The sequence below is a fragment of the Suricata suricatta genome, chromosome 3 (assembly GCF_006229205.1).
Source record: "Suricata suricatta isolate VVHF042 chromosome 3, meerkat_22Aug2017_6uvM2_HiC, whole genome shotgun sequence".
Taxonomy (NCBI): Eukaryota; Metazoa; Chordata; class Mammalia; order Carnivora; family Herpestidae; genus Suricata; species Suricata suricatta.
Window position 1 is genome coordinate 54,788,694 of NC_043702.1, and position 13,936 is coordinate 54,802,629.

At 53.6% G+C, this 13,936-nt stretch overlaps 2 protein-coding genes and 1 long non-coding RNA gene across 3 annotated transcripts; 1 reads left to right on the top strand and 2 right to left on the bottom strand.

The window, feature by feature from the left end:
• Nucleotides 1-3,314: 3,314 nt before the first annotated feature.
• Nucleotides 3,315-8,906, top strand: LOC115286463. Its single transcript, XR_003906074.1, has 5 exons — nt 3,315-3,374; nt 7,295-7,384; nt 7,938-8,132; nt 8,313-8,425; nt 8,716-8,906. It is a non-coding gene; the product is annotated as an uncharacterized LOC115286463 (long non-coding RNA).
• HOXD12 (homeobox D12) lies at nt 6,173-7,134 on the bottom strand. The gene is made up of 2 exons (XM_029932973.1): nt 6,561-7,134; nt 6,173-6,411 (listed from the first exon to the last, which is right to left on the bottom strand). Exons 1-2 carry the CDS (start codon nt 7,132-7,134, stop codon nt 6,173-6,175), a joined length of 813 nt encoding a protein of 270 aa, XP_029788833.1.
• Nucleotides 8,907-12,278: 3,372 nt separating the features above from the next.
• Nucleotides 12,279-13,936, bottom strand: HOXD13 (homeobox D13; the record flags this gene model as incomplete). Its single annotated transcript, XM_029933301.1, has 2 exons — nt 12,279-12,529; nt 13,360-13,936. Coding segments are annotated over 2 exons (828 nt in total), but the record flags the coding sequence as incomplete, so codon positions are not given.

Genomic DNA, 13,936 nt, shown 5'->3' on the forward strand with positions numbered 1-13,936 from the left:
GGCGGCTGCCACTGCTGGGTGCATCTGCCACCGCCCGGCTGGGCCGCCCGCCCGCGCCCGCCCGCGCCGCTTTAAGTACGCGGACCGAAGCCGGCGGGGAGGAGGAGGGAGGGGGAGGAAGGGGGAGGAAGGGGGAAGGGAAAGAAGCGGAGAGCGGAGGGGGGAGCCCCAGCCCGGGGCACTGGGGACTAGGTGTGAGGTTGTGAGGTTCCCACCCCCACACCTCTTCCTGCAGCCGCTCCCACCCCCGCGACGCCGCCACCCTCTGCAGCTTGCCCGCCCGGAGCTTGTTGCTTCTTGCTCAAGGGGCGTAATTGCGCCACTCTCGGGGCGAGAGGAACCCTGATTTACATATTTCTCAGCTCTGCGCGTTTATCGCGGAATAACTTGGCTCTCTCCGTTCCTGACCCTGGCAGCGCGAGTGCCAGCCTCGAAAAAACCCACGCCAAAACCCTACCAGGAGCTCACCCAGGCCAGGGCCTCGGTGCCCACTTGGATCTTTCGCCCTCTCTCCTCCTATCTCTGTTCCTGTCTTTCTCCCTCCTTCATCTCTCTTCAGTCTTCTCACATCTTTCTCTCCTGTCCTCTCTTCTCCCACTCCCTTCTCTTGTTTCCTCTTGCCTTCTTGGGGCTCCTGGCTGGCTCTGTCTGTAGAGCATCCGACTCTTGACCCTCTTGCCTTATTCCTTCCTCTTACTTTCCTCATTTCCTTTCCCCTGTCTTTCTCTGTCCCCTGATCCTCTCTCTCTTCCTTTGCCCTGGCTATGTGTCACCACCTCTGTGCTCTCCTTGTCGCCTCTCTACCTTTTCTCTCCCAATGCTAAAGCAAGGCAGAAGTTCAGCCAGCAGAGATGCCTGTGCTCCTCTAGAAGGTGGAGGGTCTGGTGAACAAAAGGATCTGGAGTCCTACTCTAAAGGTGCCAGGCCTCCCACTCCCTACCAAGCCTGAGATGAACCACTGGCGCCTCCACCCTCCTCATCCTGTCTGCTTTTTGGCCTGGACTGGGACCAGCCCGCCTCACATCCAGCCCCTTCTCTGCCTCGGAGCCCCGCCAAGGCCTAGGCTACATCCACCTCACGGAGTCTCCCCTAGTCTCTTGCGGTGCCCTAAGGCCGGCATGGTCACTGCGGGGCTCCCCCAGGTGGTCCGTTGGCTCTTGGAAGGGGGAGTGCTCTCAGCAGCTCTTTCCTCCTTGCTCGCAGTACTTGACCCTGAGGCCCCCCATCCATTTGCCCCAAGGCCTCACTTTCCTAGCTGCCGCTGAGTCCCTCTTTCCTAGTCTCAGGGCCGGCGAGGCCTGGACTCCCGCCTCCGGGAGAGCCAGCGCCTTCCAAAGGGAAAAAATCAGTCTCTCAGAAAGAAGCTCCTCAAACCCAAATCCCAGAACCGAGGGCAAGAATGCCCCTATCCCCGAGATTCCTCTGCCCAGGCAATCCCAGAACTGGGTTCTGGGCCTCAACCCTACGCTCAGGGCAGGCGAAGCAGGCTGTGAAGCTGGTTCCCTCCCTGGCCCCGGCTGCCGCAGTGCCCGCGTGGTGAGCTCTGCCCACCGTGCCGACAGATAGAGAAAAGGCGGGTGATCGGAACTCATATCTATTTTCTGGTCGCTGTTCCCCCCTCTTCCTCTTTCTCCTCCCTCCTTTTCTCCCTCCCACTCTTTTTCCTCCGCCCCCCTCCCACCTCTGCTTTTCTCCGAACGCTGCGCAAACAGGTCGGTGGCGACTGGAGGGGAAGGAGGCTCCCCCAGCCTCCAAAGCTACCCATCCTTTTGTGCACCTTCCTCCCAGCTGGCACCCTCGCCCAGATTCCCGCTCGCCCCTTTCTCCTCAGTCCAGACCGCCAGCACACTTATCTGCCTCCTATCTCCATCCCCCGCCCAAGCCTCTCTCTTTCGGGCTCTCTCGTGGTCGACGCCCCTGGATCTGTCTCCTAAAATGGCTCCCCGGACACTGCACACTGGCCCTGCAGCGGCTCAGGACCCAGGGCAGCGGCTGCGCCCCCCACCCCCAGCCGTCTTTATGGGTCTGGGAGTGCGGGAAATTCTCGCACCTTCTCTTTGCAAGGGGTGGGGCGCAGGCAGCCCGCTGCCCCCCAAAGCGGAGTCTGCTGACCGCCGAAGAGGGAAATGGGGAGGACGGAACCATTCAAGTTCAACGACATGGCGATGGCGGCTCCGGCCGGAGCCGCGCTTTGGCGGGGGAGGGTGCGCCATCTGCAGCGGCGCGCGGGTGCATAGGGGAAGGGGCAGCGGACCCCTCTCAGTGTATTAGCGCGAACCCCCGCCCCCACACCTAACCTTGGGCTTTCATTTTCGGCCTGCCCCGCTTGGGCCCTTTGCCCTAGCTCCCTCCTCAATCCTCGCCCCGAGCCCTAAGGAAAATCTCAGCTTCCCGACCCGCGCGTCCCGCGAGAACCTACCATGAAGGCTCCGGCGTTGTGGCCTTGTCCTTGCCTGCGCGACCCCACTCGAAGCACAGAGAGCGCATCCGACCCTCCCGGCACAGCCAGCTGCTCCGCGAGTGGTAGCTTCCCGCGCAGCGCCCAGACGCGATGCGGTAATTTTGAGCCACCCAAGATAAGACACTAACTTGACCTTAACTTTGTCAGGGCGCCCCTGGTATCTGGAGAACGTGAACAGACACTGTCTGGCAGCCCTCGTAAAAGCTGACTGGGGAAGGGATTCTGAGTCATTTCATTTATTGCCACTACAGTTCTGCAAGAAAGCTTTTCCTCCCTGCCAAACTTTAATTATTTATGCTCTTTTAGGAAACGAGAGAAGAGGAGAAACGCGGGGGGAAAACACCCAGAGCCAGTCCCTTCCCAGCAGAACCTTCGGAATGGACTCCCTAAGTCAAATGACTGGAGAACAAAAATGTGGGGAGATCACCTTTGTCCAAGGACGATCGGACAGGCGCTGTGCCTCCCCCCCACGAAAGGGGGGGGTGAATGCAGCTGGGAGAGGCGGGGTGAAGAGGCCCCCCCCCCGCAGACATGAATATTTACAACGGTTCTGAATTTCTCCGCCACTCCGCCGGCCTCCCGGAAGCCTCCCCAGCCCGCCTCCCTCGGGAGGAGCCCCCAGGCCTTAAGAGTCCCCCAGTCGGCCCTCTGAGCTCGAAGCCGATTGAATGCCAGACGAAGCCATTTTTTCTCGTTTAAAACCCTTTTTCTTGGTCAGGAGGCCTGCCTGGACTGCAGCATTTCGGAGGACTCATTTGTCTTTGTGCGAGGGAATGTTGAGCGCTCAGATTTCAGCATCATTTCTCTCGCCGTTCGTTTCTTACGAATTTCGAATTTCGTCGTGGTTCCAAATCCCTGATAGGACTTCGGCTAGGAAAGGAGAGAGGACACCACCGCCTTTGTATTTGTGCGGGTCAGTAAATGGGATAGATTTGTAAAACACTGCTGAAGCCCCAATCAACAGTCAAGATTTTACACTTAGAATCCTTTCAATCTCTTTGGGGAGTGGTCTCCATGAATTTCTCCTCCCACCCCACATCCCAGGCTAAAGAGAAAGAATATGGTGATTTAATGGTATACATTGGAAAGAAACTGTCTCTCTGTGTTGCCGTAGGGTCTGCATCTAAGTCTGGTTTCCTACTCCTTTACCCAGCTTTACGGACCTGAGGTCTGAGTGTGGCCTCCGCCTTTGTTCTCTTGTTCTAGGGGAGGCATCCAGCTCCGGGTACCACCGCCTCCCTGAGCCCCACCAGGTGGGAAAACATTTCTAAAGATAGGGCGGGGGGGGGGGGCTCTTGCTTCTTCCTTCTACCCCCTACCATTGTAGTTTTCTTAAAGAAGCTAATTTAAAAATATTTTTAATATACACATCAAATTGGCTTCAGGAAAGGGGAGTTGGAATCCATGAAAACTTGGTATTAGAGATTTAGTGGTCCTTGCTAATTCTTCCACTTGCTAAAAGCTAGCAATTCTCTAGTTTCCATCTCAGAGCTAGCTGGGAGTTGGGATCTGCAAGAGGATGGCAGCTTTCCTAGCCTCAGCTAGAGGCTCCTAAGGCATATAGGGTGCGGAGCCCACGCTCCCCAAATGAACGTGCTGGGCTCCAGGCAGCGGTGCCAGCATGGAGGGTATAGCCTGTCTGAAAGAAGCCTGACCAAAACATGGCAAGGAGAGATGTTTTGTACTGAGATTTGAGGAGCCTCATATTTTGGCAGGCACCCCCTCCCCATAACAGCAAACTTCAAAATTGGGGAATCGAGGCAAAATACAGAAGCCCTGGCGTGCAACAAGCTCACACTTAATGTGTGAGACACGCTCAAATCTGCCCACAGTCCGACCCCTCGTCCTCCCACTTGGATGTTTCCTACACATTTTGTTCACAGGCTTTTATGCACCATTTTCTGACTGACTTGGAAGCCATTTTCTCATTTAATGAACAGTCAACACCTGCAGTGAAACCACGACCGAAAAAGAAAAACGAATTTGGTGGCCTAAAATCATTAGGAGGGAATCTGAATCAGTTTTGAAAAATGGACATCAGTCCCTTGACAGCTTGGCTGGGACTTGGATATTTATTTCCACTCAGAACATTTCTACGCATCTGATATGTACAAGCTATTGTGGGTTTTTTTTTTTTTGACAAAAATCAAAACCACATAAAACATGCACAACAACTATTAGATAGCAGAGAAAATGCAATTAGTCTAAACATCAACTGAGGTCAGTTGGGTTGAGGCTTGGGGTGCCCACTCTAGATCTAGGGCCTAGTCTCCCACTAAAAATAAGTCATCGGACTTTGGGAAGGAATCAACTCTTTGGCTGTCATACACCTCAGTTGGAGTTGGGAGGCGCTACTTCTAAGAAGGAGAGGGGAAAGAGGTAGGGATGGTAGAAGGAGCTGGAGGGGAGGGGTGCTCAGTTTCACTGAGGTTAAGGCAGGACACCCCAGCACACGCAAAACAACTCCATCTGGCATTCAGGAACCCCAGCTGAGACAAAGCAAGCCCAGCAAGTTCCAGGGCCTTACAGGCTCCATTGAGGCAGGCCAGATGTGGGCTCAGAAAGGGCACAGAAAGCCCCCCTCCCCATGGAGTTGTCTTGTGGTTAAGAAGGTGAGAGAGGGTGACTTCTCTCTACTTGGTCTAGAGCAGCAACCAGGGGCTGAGAATTTGAAGGGCCTCCTCCTTTACTTCCTGACTGCTAGAGGGGCTCTCACCTCTCTCTGTGGTAGCCCATTATCCTGGTTCAAGAAAGACTAGTCCAGGCCCTTACCCACCTCAGACAGGACAGCCATATTTACAGTTGGAATGTAGGACACCCTTCTCCCCCCCCTTCTCATCCCCCTGTATATTTTCCCTACCTCTTAGTGCACCCTAGCCTCAAAGCCAGAACTGAGTCCAGTTACAGAGTGCGGGGCTCTGGCCTAGGTGTGTGTGAGGAGAGAGGAGAAGTTAGGGGAGTTTTACCAGTATAGTCTAGAGATTTCAGTTTGCGGTGGAGCCTGAGCTTCCCTGCTCAAATCCATGGGAAGGAAGAATCCACCCCATTCTGTCCAGCTGGGAGAGTTAGCCCAGCCCAAACTCAGAGGTGTCCATGAGTTTGTCCGGCCACCCCAACCTTCCCCTACTCTTTCCTCCCCAAGTCTGAAAGTCTCGGTTAGCTTTTGTCCCCCGGAACCAGCCAGAGCAGACAGGAGGGCGGTGGCGCCTTTTCCTGCTTCAGAGCCAAGATTCTGGCTTTGCCACAAGGGACCTTGGCAGCAGAGAGACAGAACCGTGCCCGGAGCCCTTTCTACTCCTTCCTGGAGGACTTCTTAAATTCAATGCCACTTTGCGCTCTAGTGAGATGCCTGCTAAATTCAAAAAGGACTGGGGAGAAGAGGAAAGGGAGTCTCGGTGGAAGCAGAAATCCAAGTACAAGCGTGCTAGAGTGAGCCCCAGTCTAAGTGCCTCAGATGAGAGCTAGGACAGGTGACCCCAGGCCCCTACTCGGGAAGCCTCAAGGCCAGGGTTTTGCTGCAACTTCTGCAGGCCCCTCCCAGAGATCGGAAAGCCTGGAGGGCCAACTGGCCAGGGTTCCAGGGCCGTAGACTGAGTGGGAGGGTACTTGGGACCAGCGGAGAAGGAGCGGAAGGAAAAGCCCCTAGCCCCAGTTCTTCCTCCAGGCCAGGCCTCAAAGGGCAGGCCTGGCCAGCCTCCGCCACGCGGGGGGCTAGTACAGCGCCAGCGCCTGCTCTCGGAGGACCACACGCTTCTTTTTCATACGCCGGTTCTGGAACCAGATTTTGACCTGCTGGTCGCTGAGGTTCAGCCTGTTGGACAATTCCTTGCGCTTCTGGCGGTTGATGAATTCGTTGAGGAGGAATTCGTTCTCCAGCTCCGCAATCTGCTGTTTGGTGTAGGGTTTCCGCTTCTTGCGGGTCCTCCCTGGGGCTGCCCCCCACGGCAGGCCTGCAACACAGCCCCAGCCCAAGTCAGCCCTGCCGGCCGCTCCCTGTTGTTTGCCCGTCCCCAGCGGCTCCCTCCCTGTACGCACTCTCCCCAGCACCCCACCTCCCAGCCCAGCCCAAACTGGCCCAGGAAGCATGGCCACCGTTTACCGTCGGGCAGCGAAGGTCGCAGGCAAGAGGCGACGCCCGCCGCCTGCACTGTCATGTTCAAGTTGAGCGGGCTCTTGGTGTCGTCCTTGAAGCCGGCAGCGCAGGGGGTCCCCTCGAGCAGGGTTGCAGAGCCCGCTGCCGCACGGCCCACACCCGCGTAGTCGTATTTGGCCGCTTTGAGAGCAGCAGCCGCGGGGGCCAGGCCAGAGTCGGGGACGAAGGGCGGCCGCACACGGCCACGGTCCTCCGGCCCAGTGGTCCCATCGGGAGTGTAAAACTTGGCCTGCTCTTCGGGTCCATCCTTGGCGCCCAGGGGCTGTAGGCCAAGTGGCCCGGAACCGGCCAGATAGGGCTGCGAGAAGCTGCCAAAAGCGGTGGCACCGGCAGGCTGCGCTGGGGCGCAGGACACGGGCGTGGTGGCCCAGGGCAGCGCGCCTCGCGGGTATGAGATGGGGGGGAGCGCGGCCAACTGGCCGCCATTCGGCCGCAGGTTGGAGAAGTAGAAGGAGTCTGGCGACTGCAGATTCAGAAGCGAGCCCACATAGCCCGCTCTGTAGAGACTGCGCTCACACATCTCCAACAAAGGGCTTCGGCTGCGCTCGCAGCAGTATTTAGTTACAACCGGGAATAAGAGGACAGGCTCAGACGATTGGACGAAACTTTGCCTGCAGGTTCTTCAAAGCCGGTCATTTCAGCACCGCCTACATCCCCCGACCCGTTTTCCCCCCCTTCAGAGTATTATGATAACTCCCGCAATATTCGATGGAGAAGGAGAGGCTGCCAGGCAGAAGAATTGAGGCACATCGAGTGAAGGTGAAACCACTGTGAGTTTCCGGGCTCAGCTTCAGGAGCTGGGGACATTGGGTGCCTTTGCCCCAATGTCCCTTGGGATCCTTCTTAGTCTTGATTGGCTTTGCACTCCCCCTTTCCACCAGCTACCTGGGCCAGGCTTGCTTCCACGAGGTTTAAGTTGCAGCTAAGGCCTTTTCCAGTACTGTGCACTTCAACTAGGCTTGTCCAGAGAACTCACTTTCTGGTGGGGCCACCAGTTCTGACCCTAGGCTTGAGCTATGCTACTCCTGCCCCCGTCCCTCTGGGGAGGATTCCGCACTGGTCTTGTTGCAGCAAGGACCCACACGCTGCCTGAACCTGGCATAGTCCAAAGGTTTGCTGATGGAGGAGAAATGCATCACAAACTCTGCCCAACTTTGGTGCCCAGGAAGGTAGTTTCAAACCATTTCTGGTGTGCTTCTCTATGGCCAAGCCCTCTGCTCCCAGGAAAGTGGTGGCCATCCGGGTAGGTGGAGAACACTGGCCCAGAAAGGGGCAGCTGCATTGGCCAATCATGGCCAAAGGCTACATTCCTTTTATCGCCAGGAGTCACCTTGGCGACTACGCCCTGCCAACCAGAACTCCAATCTGTTCAACTCCTCTGCAGCGGGCAGAGCAGGGCTAGCTCCCCGGACCTGATGTGGAAGGACAGAAGAGCCAGAGCCACTCGGCTGGAACAGGACTGCACCCCGAGGCAGCAGGCTAGGGGCGTTGCTCTGCTCAGAGCCTCCAAGGCCGCTGGTGTGTTCGGGATTTTGGAGAACGGGGACCCAAACAGCAGGGGCGGCTCTCTCTTATCGGGAGCAATGTGGCAACCCCCCTCCGCAGGCCCTCCAGTTTAGCTTGGCCGGAGGGCTATAGGTCCTCCTCGGTCCCAAGAACCCCAGCGGCCTCGTGACTGGCGGCCACCCCAACCTGCAGCCCGCCTCGCAGTCCCCGAGCCAAGCTGGAATTGGTTAGACCGCCAGCTCCGGTACAGAGACCACACAGGCGTCGCCGGAGGGCAAGGCTGACCACCGCGCTGCAACTTTATTGTGAGTTATGGCGACCAATTGGGCGGCTCTGGGGAACTCAGTCGGTCTCTTCCTCCCGCTCTAGGGTGAGGGTAGGGGGTGGGGATGGGGGTGTCCAGGACTCCTCAGGCTTCGGTCAGAGTTTCCTTAGGAGCTCAGACATAGAGAAACAACAACAACAACACTCCACTCCCCGTCCTTGGGGGTGGGGGTGAGGGGCGTCGGGGAGGTGTAGGCATAGCTGCAACCTCAGTTCTTAGGGGCTTAGAGGATCCAGGCTCTCGTTTTGGGAAACTCTCCCTGTTTTCCAGGAGCTACAACCTCCCCAGGCCCCAAAGCTCCAGCGCCAAGGATCCCTGCAGTCTCATCTCCTTCCGTCTCAGCATACAGCGATGCTCCGGGATTTCCAAGTCCAGGGGTGTCTTCTCCGGACCCTTAGGCAGCCGCACAACAGCGCTATACCCCTGGGGACTAAAGATATAAAGTGAGAAGTGAAAGACTAGAACAATTAGAATCCCTCCATTTCTCTTTGGCTCAGAATGGTGTCCAGACGCCCCACCTTATCTCCTGGGTTTGTAATTTCCGAGATCCAGCAGGCAAAGTTGTATGCTTGGAGTTAAGAGCTGGGAACTGAGGACTGCTTGGCGGGGCGGGGCGCGGGGCGGGGGGCGGGGGACGGGGGGCGGGAGGCGTTGAGGGAGGGGGGGGCGTTGGTGGGAAGGGCAGGAGGCTTGGCTGGTGAACTGGAGAACCGGAGAGGATTTGGCCGCGGAGCTAAACCGCGAGTTCTGCCAATGCCGCCGACCGCCCAGGAGATGGCGAGCGAGCTCCACGCCTGGCGAGGCGCCGCCGCTCGGTCAAGATCAACAGTGAAGGGCGGCACAGCCGGCCTGGGGTCGCCAGCCCGTGCGGTCACGGCCCGCTGCCAGGCTCCGTCAAGCGTCTCGGAAAGCCGGAGATCGTGGCAGCAAGGCTGGTGGGGACAGCGGAGTCAGAGGCACCCGGCAGGCTGCCAGACACGGAGAAGCGTCGCGGTCGCCCCTTTGTCTGGCGGGCGTCCCTGCTGCAAAAGCCTCCTTCGCCTCTTGAATCACGCGTAGTCGCGCGGGCCTCGACTCTCCACCAGCGGCGCTCCAAACCTGCTAGGTTTCGGAGGCGTTCTCCCTTCGGCCTCTCAGTCACCACCCGAAGAAAGGCCTCTTTCCGAAGCTCCCTTGGCCTTTGCTCCCCGTAGGCCTCCCTGTCAGCGCTCCGGCCACCTACCGGCTCCCCTCCTCCCTCCTCAATTCGGAATATAAAAGGAATGCATATAAATAGCAAAGTCTTCATCTGTTATTGATTTAGCCATAAATTCAAATTCCACCAGAGAGCATTTGAGCAGTTTTAATCTTCAGCAAACCTCCCATTTCTCTTAGGCAGAGGTAAACTGACCAGCAAACTAAGGATGAAAGGAAAACCTCCAGGCAATCCCCGAATCCGACAGGAAACATCGGAAATGGACCTGGGAAATGGAGTGCGGCCCTGGAGTCTGGTATTTACAAAAAAGGAGGGAAAACGGTGTTGGAAAAGAAGGGAAAACAGGCCTGCTTCCGATGAAAGAACATCTTTCGAGGAAAACAGAAAATGTTAGAAACTCTTCCTGGAAGTGGGAGGTCAGGGTGGATGTGCCCCCATTTTTCATGGTTATTTCTTCTCCAGAATTTGCATCGTTGTCGGTTCTCTCTCTGCCTCTATCTTTCTCTCTGTGTCTCTGTGTCTCTCTCTGTCAGTTGAAACGAAGTTCGCTGCCCACAGCCAACCATGGATGCAAGATAGGAAAGAAATCAAGCCGGGCCAGAGAAAACGAAAGTAGCTCTGGACCTTGGGTCTCTGCACTTTTTCCGGCAGACCCATAAGGGAGCCCTCCCGCCAGAAGAGTTTACGTATTGTGTGAGGTTTTTAAACATGTGTATTTAACTTACATACCAAAAAGTTAGCAACCACTAAACTGATTGTGCCTGGGCGCTAACAACATGAGGAACCCAGTTCCTTAGCGGCCATTTCCCTGAGTGGCAAAAAGGCCTCAAAAAAGAAAGTTCATTGGGCCTACAGATTGCGTCTGGAGGTTTAGGGTGTATAATTATGGTTTTCAGTCCTCAAATTCTGTCTCGAGGCTGCCCGGAGAAGGCGATAAGAGATCAGCCTGAAATATTTCGTTTTCAATTGCCAAATATGGATATGTCTAATTTCAAGATCTTCCAAGAGTAGACATTTATAACAGCCTTTCTAGGAAGAACACTTTCAAGTGAGCACAGTTTCCTATACCTAGACACAAACATACTTATCGATTTAAAAAATAAAACTATATGAATAAAGTGATAATATTGAAAGAGGAGTAAAAATTTTATTGAAGACTTTTTTTGTCTGGTAAAAAATATCATTTTAGACACCACAAATTATATTCTCATTTAAAGACATCACTGCTTATGTTAAAGCCACAGGGAAAAGGGTGGAGAGGCGTGGACGAAATGGAGTGGAGGTTTCAGAGAGTAGAACTGGTACTGAGTTTCCTTCATCTATAGCGAACATCATAATGTTCAGGACAATAAGATTTTATAATAAATAAGAACACAGAGGTAACACAAGCTTGGAAAAAGAAAACTATATAAAGACGAAGAAACAACAGAGTTCTGTTTATTTGCATCTCCCTAAAAATAAAAAAAATGATTTTTAAATGTCTGAAGCACTGCTCACTTACCCCTGCTCACAGACATTTCATCTACAAAAATAATCTCTCGGTTGTATAAATATGCAGCACTTTAAAAAGTAGTTACTTATCGTCACTTTCAGAAACATTTTTTTTCCACCTTGAACTTTAGAGCTCCACATTTTCGTATTTGTTAGATGACTTAAAATTCCACGAGAGGCTTAATGCATTTGTTCAGACAGTCACGTTCTTCATTGAGTTCTGAATAAAAGTTCCCACCCCTGGCCACATTGATTCAGTCTCTTTCAGGGGACTGGGGAGATCACTTCAATTCTAGCCCCACAGACCCAAGGTCAATAGCAGATGTGTATTTATACCATCCATGGATTACTCTTACAATTGCAGCCATTTAAATATCTGCATTTAGAGCTGGGGAAATGTAGGTATCCATGCGGACAAGTTATTTTCAAATTAAAGATTATAAAAGCACAAATGGACAACATATACTAAACACATATAAGTACAACAGCAAATGAAAGACCCCAAGTAGGAAAGATTGTCTTCATTCCAATATCGATACAAACCCTATTTAATAAGGTAGCTGCTTTTAAAGCCATCAGAGTGCCTCCAGCCGCCTGTTTTTAGATTTTCCCAGTGACCTTAGAGCGCTGCCTGCCCAGAGCTGTTTCCACTTGCCTCAGGGTGACTGCTGAGAGCTAATGATCAAATTGCCCAATCACAGGATATGAATGACTGCAAATCGTTCTGCCCTAATCGATTATGAAGATAATCAGTGCTGGAAACAGGCATATGAAGTAATTTAAGAGAATAAAACCCTAAAATCATAATGACACTTCTGAAATTCTTTGGGGGAGGGATTATTCAAAAATACTTCAAGTCCTTTATACTGGCCTGGAGGGAGAAACAGAACATTAAAAACATCATTAAAAAAAATAAACCTAGACAAGAGCAAAATCAATAATAAGCAAGTACGAAACAGAACTACAAAGTCAGGTTGGGGCAGCAAAAGGTTTTAGAGCCAGATAGGGGAAGAGAGAAAAACAATTCACAAAATTTGCCATGATTGGCAGGGAGATGGGGAGAATTAAATACATATTCAAGTCTTTCCGAAGGTCTTTTGGAGACAACTGAAAGCATTTAAACTCTCTTTGACCAATCTGGTCCACATCAGGAGACCGTGTCTTTGAGCTTGGAGACGATTTTCTTGTCTTTCACTCTTCGGTTCTGAAACCAAATGGTCACTTGTCTCTCGGATAGGTTCGTGGCGGCTGAGATCCGCCGCCGCTTGTCCTTGTTAATGAACTTGTTAATGGCATACTCATTCTCCAGTTCTTTGAGCTGCAGTTTGGTGTAGGGCACCCTCTTCTTCCTCCCCCGACGGTAGACACACATGTCTGGCTGGTTTAGAGCCACATCCCCTGGTATTTAAAAAAGAAAAGAAGAAAGAAAGAAAGAAAAAAAAAAACAGCATGAAAAAAATTAAACTAGGGTTTCTGGAGCACCACTGGGGACTGTGTGTGTACATTTAGAAGGGGTATGGGGAATAAAGAAAACCAGGCTGTTTGCATTTTATTATTGTTTACATAGACATATTATTTACACATTATTAAAGAAAGATTATTTATACTTCAAAGTAAAGGCCATTTGATGCTGATGGATCATCATGGTTTCTCAAACCAGCATCTTAACAAGCCTTCAATTTTATGGCATGGTCATTGGGGACAGTTATAAGGACAGTTTCTGCAAATGCCAGTTGCGTACATACAAACAGTTTTTAAAAGTCCAGTTTTTTGTTTGTTTTGTTTTTTTGTTCAGGCTTTGGTTTCTTGTGTTCCTGTGTTTGGAGTGTGTGAGCTCTTAGAAGCTTAGTGGTCACTCTGTGGCAGACATATCCTTCAAAAGTGGGGCCCAACTCTGTGACACTTCTTTGGGGAGGAGGGGCCAAGGCCTGGGCAAAGGGCACGCAAAGACCTTAAACTGTGGGAGAAAAACAGGCTTGTTCCCGCACACAAGAAGAAAAGGGTTGTGAGAGAGACAACTGAAATCAAAGGAGAAATGTACAGATTTCAAGCAAACTGGACGAACTGCTTCATAGGTTAACCCTGGCTGCCCGAGGAGGACTAGTGCAGCTCCCGAGTAGGGGAATACATTACTTGCGCTTCCTTTTCGTTCTCTCTCTCTCTCTCTCTCACTTTTCCCTCCCCTCACTCTCTGATTCCTGGCCTCCCCTTTCCCCCATCGCCCCTACCTGGAAAGGAGGATTTCCAAAAATGGGAGCCCTGTGTCTGGTCCTTGGCGCAGTACACCTGGCTGTTCCACCCGTTGGCCAGCGTCCAGGACTGGTAGCCCTCCATGGAGATGTACGCCTCGTGCCGAGGCTCCCCGGAACCGAAGGTGGACACCATGTCGATGTAGCCAGGCACGTGCTGGTAGGGGCTCGTGTAACCCTGGTAGAAGGACACCTCCTTGGCTCTGGCGGGCACCTCGTTGGCCGGCACGCTGCTGCTTGCCAGGCCCGACACGTCCATGTACTTCTCCACCGGGAAGCCTCCCAGCGAAGCGTGCGGCGACGACTTGAGAGCGTTTTGCTGTAAGCCCACGCCGTGCGACATGCGGCAGCTGTAGTAGCCGTTGCCGAAGTGGTAGCCGTAGCCCAGAGCTGGGGCGCCCGGAGGCGCCGCAGCGGCCGCGCCCGGCGCGGGACACTCTTTGGCGGAGGGAGCCTCTGGTCGCGCTGCGACCACAGCCGACGATGACGACGACGAGGCGGAGCCCGCACGCTCCGAGGTTCCCGGGTACGCGAAGCCCGAGGCCGCTGCCGCCGC

What these genes read in the sequence shown, in the direction of transcription:
- HOXD12 (XM_029932973.1), bottom strand. Translation starts at nt 7,134, where the DNA reads ATGTGTGAGCGCAGTCTCTACAGAGCGGGCTATGTGGGCTCGCTTCTG. An exon ending in GCGACCTTCGCTGCCCGACG is followed by an intron (nt 6,412 to 6,560) that starts GTAAACGGTGGC and finishes GCTGTGTTGCAG; the next exon opens with GCCTGCCGTGGGGGGCAGCC.